Source organism: Otolemur garnettii, unplaced genomic scaffold (assembly GCF_000181295.1).
Source record: "Otolemur garnettii isolate 467f Iridium unplaced genomic scaffold, OtoGar3 scaffold00244, whole genome shotgun sequence".
NCBI lineage: Eukaryota > Metazoa > Chordata > Mammalia > Primates > Galagidae > Otolemur > Otolemur garnettii.
In genome coordinates, this window is record NW_003852639.1 from 1,500,564 (window position 1) to 1,509,270 (window position 8,707).

General features: G+C 44.6%; 1 protein-coding gene across 1 annotated transcript in view; it reads right to left on the reverse strand.

The window, feature by feature from the left end:
- The window catches only part of NUP210L (nucleoporin 210 like), a 147,392-nt gene that overhangs the window by 20,718 nt on the left and 117,967 nt on the right, over positions 1-8,707 (reverse strand). The window contains 4 exon segments of the mRNA XM_023508329.1: positions 1,500-1,717; positions 3,013-3,188; positions 5,580-5,754; positions 6,067-6,104. Of these exon segments, the coding sequence (XP_023364097.1) occupies positions 1,500-1,717; positions 3,013-3,188; positions 5,580-5,754; positions 6,067-6,104 (607 nt within the window).

Sequence of the window (8,707 nt, forward strand, 5' to 3'; positions counted from 1 at the left end):
CTATAGGCGCCGAGCCTCATAGTCAACCTTAAAGCAGGTTTAGATCACTGGGTTTGGATGACATGTTAGTTGTGGTGGCTTTCAAGTCAGCTGACGGGTGGGTAGAATAGAGCTCCCTTTGTATCAAGTCTAAAATGTGTAGTTAATGTTAAAGTCAGGTCCAATATGACATCACTCCACCCAGACACTTGTCTCCATAGTTCCTAGGAGAGGCTGCAAAGCCAAAGCCACGCACCACCCCATGCCAGATTTGGATGTATGTACCTGGTAGTATACACCAATTTGGGATATGCTACCCGTAAGCCCATACAGCCTAACCAAGGCTTGATTTTCTATGATTTTATTTAACTCAATAACACTTCTTAGATCAGAAATGCTTTGCTGATCAGAGTATAGTGTTTCTTCATTTGTATAGTGGTTAGTAAAAAAAAGAAAAAAAAAGAGTATATAGTGTGGGCCCTACAAGACCAAACCTTATTATAATAACGATATGTTAGGAAGTAGGCCTTCACATGCGCCTCACAAAATAATATACACACAGTTAGTTTGTAAAACTAAAACCTTATTGCCATTTCCTTCCTTTTATTTCTCATGCTTTACTATTCTCTCTCTCTCTTTTTTTTTTAAAGACAAAGTCTCACTTTTTTGCCCTCAGTAGAGTGCAGTGACATCACAGCTCACAGCAACCTCCAGCTCTTGGGCTTAGGTGATTCTCTTGCCTCAGTTTCCCGAGTAGTTGAGATTACAAGCGCCCACCATAATGTCCAGCTATGTTTATATTGCAGTTTTTCCGGGGCCAAGTCTGAACTCGCCACCCTCAGTCTATGGGGCCGGCACCCTACTTGCTGAGCCACAGGTGCCACCTGCTTCACTTCAATTGAATTTAGCAATTACTTTCCTTTAAAAGGTGGGAATGGAGGAGAAGGCGCAGTACCCAGTCTGTCTACATACTATAAATAGAGCTATGTATCTCATAGGCACTTGACAAATGTTACTGGCTGTCCTCTACCTGGCTAGCTATTAAGCAAAATGAGCATTAAGCTGAAGAATTACCAGTTAACATGACAAATAATAAAACACTCAAAAGTGTTTTCTTCCTCAGAGAGGCCCTCAGATTTTAGATAATTTCGGAAAAAGTCCTCTAAGAAATTAGTTGCTGGCTCGACGCCTGTGGCTCAAATGGCTAAGGCGCCAACCACATACACCTGAGCTAGTGGGTTCAAATCTAGCCTGGGCCCACCAAACAACAATGACAGCTGCAACCAAAAAATAGCTGGGCATTGTGGTGGGCACCTGTGGTCCCAGCTACTTGGGAGGCAGAGGCAGGAGAATTGCTTGAGCCCAGGAGTTGGAGGTTGCTGTGAGCTGTGATGCTAGAGCTCTCTGCCCAGGGCAATAGCTTGAGGCTCTGTCTCAAAAAAAAAAAAAAGAAAGAAATTAGTTGCTTTCTAGTCCTCACAACTGCCGGTAGTGAAGTTGAAAGGGGAAGAAATGCAGACCATGCTGGCTGATGAGGTGAGTGCTGAAGCAGATGACATCTCCAACGAAGGTCAGCTTGGTGTCTGGTTCAATGGCATGCTCTACAGCAACAGGGATGTAATCTGCCATGCCTGGATGCCTCCGGTCCCATAGCCCCACAAGTGTTACCCCTCTGTTCACAGCCTGGGCTATGTAAGTATAGTTCCTATTCCCTGGTCCAATAAGCAGCAAGTCATCCCTGAAAGTAGACATGAAAGGTAGAAATTTCTAAATAGAGATAATAGTTAGGAAACAGTCTTAGCCTCTCACAACATTTTACATTCAATAGCTCAAAACTTCAGAAGGGATTCCACAACAGAGTGTAAGTATGGGTCTAGGGTCTATCTACTACCTCCATATGTACAAGCACCAGGTATGGCTTTTTTTTTTTCAGTTGCAGTTTTTGGCCGGGGCTGGGTTTGGGTTTGAACACACCACCTCTGGCATATGGGGCTGGTGCCGTACTCCTTGAGCCACAGGAACCACCCAGGTATGGCTTTTATTTGTTTTTAATTCCCTGTGAAACTTTTTGATAATAATGCTCCAATTAGCTCCCTATAGGTCTTTCTGTGAACTACTAGGACTTTAGAGATTTGAAATATCTCTAAATTCAAATTCAAATTCAATTCAAATATATTTGAAATATATAATGAAATTTTTCTTCATTGACAACTGTTTTTTTTTTGAGACAGAGTTTCATTTTGTCACCCTCAGTAGAGTACTGTGGCATCATAGCTCACAGCAACCTCAAAATCTTTGGACTCAAGCAATTCTCTTGCCTCGCCTCCCAAGTAGCTGGGACTACAGGCGCCTGCCACAATCCACAGCTATTTTTAGACACGGGATCTGTTCTGACTCAGGCTGGTCTCAAACCTGTGAGCTCAGGCAATCCACTCGCCTCAGCCTCCCAGAGTGCTAGGATTACAGGCATGAGCCACCGTGCCTGGCCAACTACTAATATCCTTCTTTTTTTTGGCCAGGGCTAGGTTTGAACCCACCACCTCCAGCATATGGGGCCAGTGCCCTACCCCTTTGAGCCACAGGCACCACCCTAATATCATTCTTTAAATGAGTCTGTTCTTTTTTTTTGTTTGAGACAGTCTCACTCTGTTGCCCTTGGTAGAGTGCCATGGTGTCACAGCTTACAGCAACCTCAAACTCTTAGGCTTAAGCAATTCTCTTGCCTCAGCGTCCTGAATAGCTGGGACTACAGGTGCCCAGCACAATGCCCGGCTATTTTTTTGTTGCAGTTGTCGTTGTTGTTTAGCTGGCCTCAGCCAGGTTTGAACCCGCAAGCCTTGGTGTATGTGGCTGATGCTGTAACCACTGTGCTACGGGCACCGAGCCTGAGTCTGGTCTTTTTAAAAATCTTAATAAAAGAAATAAAAATTATATTCCAAGTTCAGAATGTTAGAGGAATTTACTAAAGCTTTTAAATAGCCTACTCTGCAATATTTCTACCACAATGCTAGCACAATTCCTTGACTTCCATACCTGTTCAGAGCCAGATAAAGCTGGGTATTATGTGTATGGAATTTCTCTCCGATGCTATTATAAAACTGAACAATGAAGGTGAGAGACATGCCCAAGGGAAAGGCTGACAAGGTCCTTCCTTGGACTGTGTATAGCTTGGGCTGGCTGCTCACTCGCAGGTATGTCACTGGTGCTACCTGTGGGAGACAAAACCCACTGGTACAGAGAGAGACACACTGTAGAAGCACTGCGAACACATTCTGAAAATTAGAGTTGATGATAAAGAGTGGTGTTCCTCTTCTGTAAGAAACAGTTAGCTTTTCATTTGAGATGACTTAAATCAGAGTAAAAAGGAATATAACAGCACAGGAAAATTTTTTTCTTTTGAGAGAGACTCACTTGTCGCCCTCAGTAGAGTGCTGTAGCATCATAGCTCATGGCAATCTCAAACTCTTAGTCTCAAGTGACTGATTCCCTTCCATCAGCCTTCCAAGTAGCTGGGACTACAGGTGCCCACTACAACACCCGTCTGTTTTTTTTTTTTTTTTTTTTGAGATAGAGCCTCGAGTTGTTGCCCTGGGTAGAGTACCCTGGCATCGCAGCTCACAGCAACTTCCAACTCCTGGGCTTAAGCAATTCTTTTGCCTCAGCCTTCCAAGTAGCTGGGACCACAGGTACCTGCCACAATGCCCAGCTATTTTTGGTTGTAGTTGTCATTGTTGTTTGGCAGGCCCAGGCTGGATTTGAACCCATCATCTTAGGTGTATGTGGCTGGTGCCTTAGCTGCTTGAGTTACAGGCGCTGAGCCCACCTATTTTTCATTTTTATTTATTTATTTATTTTGAGACAGAGTCTCAATCTGTCACCCTGGGTAGAGTGCTGCAACATCACAGCTCACAGCAACCTTAAACTCTTGGGCTTAAGTGACTCTCTTGCCTCAGTCTCCCAAGTAGCTGGGACCACAGGCCCCCACCACAACGCTATTGGCTATTTTTTGGTTGTAGTTGTCATCATTGTTTGGTGGGCCTGGGCTGGATTGGAACCCTCCAGCTCTGGTGTATGTGGCTGGCACCTTAGGCACTTGAGCTATAGGCGCTGGACCTTATTATTATTATTTTTGTTGTTGCAGTTTAGCTGAGGCTGGGTTCAAACCTGCCACCCTTGGTATAGGGGGCCGGCACCCTACTCATTGAGCCACAGGTGCCGCCCTAGCTATTTTTTAGAGATCAGGTCTTCTTCTGGCTCAGACTGTTCTCAAACCTATGAGCTCAGGCAATTTACCTGCCATAGTCTGCCACAGTGCTAGGATTACAGGCATGAGCCACCGTGCCTAGCCCTAGAAGCTAGAGCTTTTTGAGGAAAGGACTGTAATTTATCTATTTTGTGCTGACTACTCAATATTTATCATTCAATTTATCATTAAATTACTGATTATTTATCAGGAATGCTATAAATTGCATTTTCACACTGAAAGATAGCTCTGATAGTAAGATAAGTCCTGGCTCAGCGCCTACAACTCAAGCTGCTAAGGTGCCAGCCACATACACCAGAGCTGGTGGGTTCAAATCCAGCCCAGGCCTGCCATACAATGACACCTATAACCATAAAATAGCCAGGCATCGTGGCGGGCACCTATAGTCTCAGCTACTCGGGAGGCTGAGGCAAGAGAATCACTTAAGCCCAGGAGATGGAGGTTGCTGTGAGCTATGACGCTATGGCACTCTACCCAGGGCAATAGCTTGAGGCTCTGTCTCAAAAAAAAAAAGATAAGTCCAGCTTTGAATCACAGTTTTATCATTTCATAGCCTCACATAACCATTATGGGTTTCACATTTCTTATCCGTTAAATGGGGATAATAAATGCCTACCTCATGGCTGGATGTGGTGGTTCACTCTATAATTCTAGCACTCTGGGAGGCTCAGCTTAAGCTCAGGAGTTTGAGATCAGCCTGAGCAAGAATAAGACCTTATCTCTACTAAAAATAGAAAAATTAGCTGGGTGTTATGGCAGGTGCCTGTAGTGAAGCTGCTAGGGAGGCTAAAGAAAAAGAGTCCTTGAGACCAGGAGCTGGAGGTTGCTGTGAGCTGTGACACTATGGTACTGTAATCAGGGTGACAGAATGAGACTCTGTCTCAAAAAAAAAATTTTTTTTTTATTGATGGGGTTTTTCCCAGACGGGACCTGAGTTCTTGGGTTCAAATGATCCTCTTGCTTCAGCCTCCAGAGTAGTTCAGAGTAGTTGGGACTACAGTCATGTACCACTGCAGCTGGCCAAAAGCACAATTTGATAGTTCCACACTCTTTCCACATCAGTGCTTTTGCCAATGATGCTCAGAAAACAGTCATATCAATATGAAGCTAATCTCCTTTATAACAAAGGGCATTTAAATTTGATGGCATATATATAATCAATCACAATTAGCCTCATATCCTTTTTTTCCCTGTGTCCTAAGGAGGATCAGGATGGTCTCTTATCATACAGATTCATTTCTGACTTACAGAATAGTTCCTACTTCTTAAAAAAGGAAATCTGCTTCCAAGGTATTCCTCTTTTTATTTTTATTTTTCAGTAAGTTCCTGACCTTACCTGAATCCCAGTTATTGTTGTTTGGTTGACTCCAAAAGGTTCAATAGAAGTGACTTCCAACACGGCAGTACCTGCAATGGAACCAGCTTTTAGGAGCCCTTCACCATCCTCCTCAATGACGGATGAATTAGGGAAACACTTCAGAACACGAGAACTCACAAAGGCAGCTCCATCCCTAGGGAATAAATGGAGCAATTAGCATCTCTTGGGAGTCGTGTTTGACCAGAAAGAAACAGTAAAAATTGTTAGAGGCTGTACTTGAGGAAACTGCTTGCCATTCTCCATGACGTATAAAAGTCTGCCTGGGAGGCGCCTGTGGCTCAGTGAGTAGAGTGCCGGCTCCATATACCAAGGGTGGCGGGTTCGAACCCGGCCCTGGCCAAACTGCAACAAAAAAATAGTCAGGCGTTGTGGTGGGCACCTGTAGTCCCAGCTACTCAGGAGGCTGAGGCAAGATAATCGCCTAAGCCCAAGAGCTGGAGGTTGCTGTGAGCTGTGAGCTGTGAGCTGTGACGCCACAGCACTCTTGTGAGGGCAACAGAGACTTTGTCTCCAAAAAAAAATCAAATCCTATTATATATTTATCATCAAAAAATTATTCAGGCAGGGTGGTGCTGTGGCTCAAAAGGGTAGGGCACCGGCTCCATATGCCGGAGGTAGTGGGTTCAAACCCAGCCGCGGCCAAAAAAAAATTATTCAGCCAAAACCATTTAAAACAGGTATTCAGACAAATACTTGTACATGAGTGTTCATAGCAGCACTATTCACAATAGCCAAAAGGTGGAAACAACCCAAATGTCCACAAGCAAATGAATGGGTAAACAACGTGGTTTTTCCATACAATGGAATATTATTCAGTTATAAAAAGGAATGAAATACTAATATTGTGATATGGATAAACCTCAAAAACATTTCACTAACTGGGAAAAGCCAACAGAAAAACTTAAATATTGTATAATTCCATTTTTGTGAAATATCCAGAGAGTTAATACTGAAGATCAAGAAAGCAGATTAGTGGTTGCCAGGGCCTGGGGGAAGGGGAGAATGAGGAGTGACTGCTTAATGGGTACAGGGTCTCTCTCTCTCTCTCTCTCTTTTTTTTTTTCTTTGAGACAGAGTCTCACTTTGTCACCCTTGATAGAGTGCTGTGGTGTCATATCTGACAGCAACCTCAAACTCTTGGGCTCAAGCAATTCTCTTGCCTCAGCCTCCTGAGTAGCTGGGACTATAGGTGCCTGCCTCAATACCCAGCTATTTTTAGAGATGGGATCTTGCTCTCACTCACGCTGGTCTCAAACCTGTGCTTGTGAACTCAGGTAATCCACCTACTTCGGCCCTCCAGAGTGCTAGGATTACAGCCACCGTGCCAGCCTATATAGGGTCTCTTTTGATGGTGCTGAAAAGGGTTTAGAGCTTGGCAGAGGTGATGGTTGCAAAATATTGTGAATGTACTAAATGCCACAGAATTTTACACTTTGTTTATTTATTAAAAAAATTGGGGGGGGGGGGCTCAACACCTGTAGCTCAAGTGGCTAAGGCTTCAGCCACATACACCAGAGCTGGCAGGTTCAAATCCAGCCTGGGCCTGCCAAACAACGACAACTACAACCAAAAAATAGCCAGGTGTTGTGGCGGGTGCCTGTAGTCCCAGCTACTCGGGAGGCTGAGGCAAGAGAATAGCTTAAGCCCAAGAGTTGGAGTTTGCTGTGAGCTATGATGCTACGGTACTCTACCCAGGGTGACAGCTTAAGGCTCTGTCTCAAAAAAAAATTTTTTTTGGCTTGGTGCCTGTAGCACAGTGGTTAGGGCGCTGGCCACATACACCAAGACTGGTGGGTCTGCACCTGGCCCTGGGCCTGCTGAACAACTGCAACAAAAAAATAGCTGGGTGTTGTGGTGGGCACCTGTAGTCCTAGCTACTTGGGAGGCTAAGGCAATAGAATTGCTTAAGCACAAGAGTTTGAGGTTGCTGTGAGCTGTGATGCTAAGGCACTCTACTGAGGGCAACATAGTGAGGCTCTTTTTCAAAAAAATTTTTTTCTTTTAACATTTAGAATAATTTATGCCTCTGGCATAGAGTAAAGCAGGAATGGCCACATCAGCGTTTTGGCTATTTATTTATTTATTTATTTATTTTTGTCACCCCCTTTCTTGCTCCCAGTAGAGTGCTGTGACATCATAGTTCACAGCAACCTTAAACTCTTTGGGCTCAAGTGATTCTTTTGCCTCAGCCTCCCAAGTAGCTGGGACTACAGGGGCCGACCACAATGCCCGGCTATTTTTAGCCAGCCCACTCTGGCTCAGGCTGATCTTGAAATTGTGAGCTCAGGCAATCCACCCTCCTTGGCCTCCCATAGTGTTGGGATTACAGGCATGAGCTACCATGTCCAGCGGGGGGAGGGGGATTAGTTTTAATAGGGGAAATGCTTTAGGAAGAGATTTTATGAATAAGATTTTAAAGCACAACCAACAAAAGCAAAAAGAAACAAATGGGATTATACCAAACTAAAAAGCTTATACAGGCTGGGCACAGTGGCCACATGTATATAATCTCAGCACTCTGGGAGGCCCGGCCCAGGTGTGAGTATCTCTTGAGCCTAGGAGTTTGAGACCAGCCTGATAAAGAGTGAGACCCTGTCTCTACTAAAAATAGAAAAATATTAGCTGGGGAGGATGGTGGTTGCTTTTAGTCCCAGCTGCTTTGGAGACTGATGCAGGGGGAATCATTTGAACCCAAATTACAGCTAGGTAAGAGAAGTAAGTTCTAGTGTTTTCTACCACTGTAGGATGACTATAGTTGACAACAGTATACTATATAGTTTCAAATAGCTATAAAGAAGGATATTGAACATTCTCAACATAAAGAAATGATAGGCTCGACGCCTATGGCTCAAGTGGCTAAGACGCCAGCCACATACACCTAAGGTGGCGGGTTCGAATCCAGCCGGGCCCGCCAAACAACAATGACGGCTGCAACCAAAAAATAGCTGGGCGTTGTGGTGGGCGCCTGTGGTCCCAGCTACTTGGGAGGCTCAGGTAGGAGACTCACTTGAGCCCAGGAGTTGGAGGTTGCTGTGAGCTGTGATGCCACAGCACTCTACCCAGGGGGATAGCTTGAGGCTCTATCT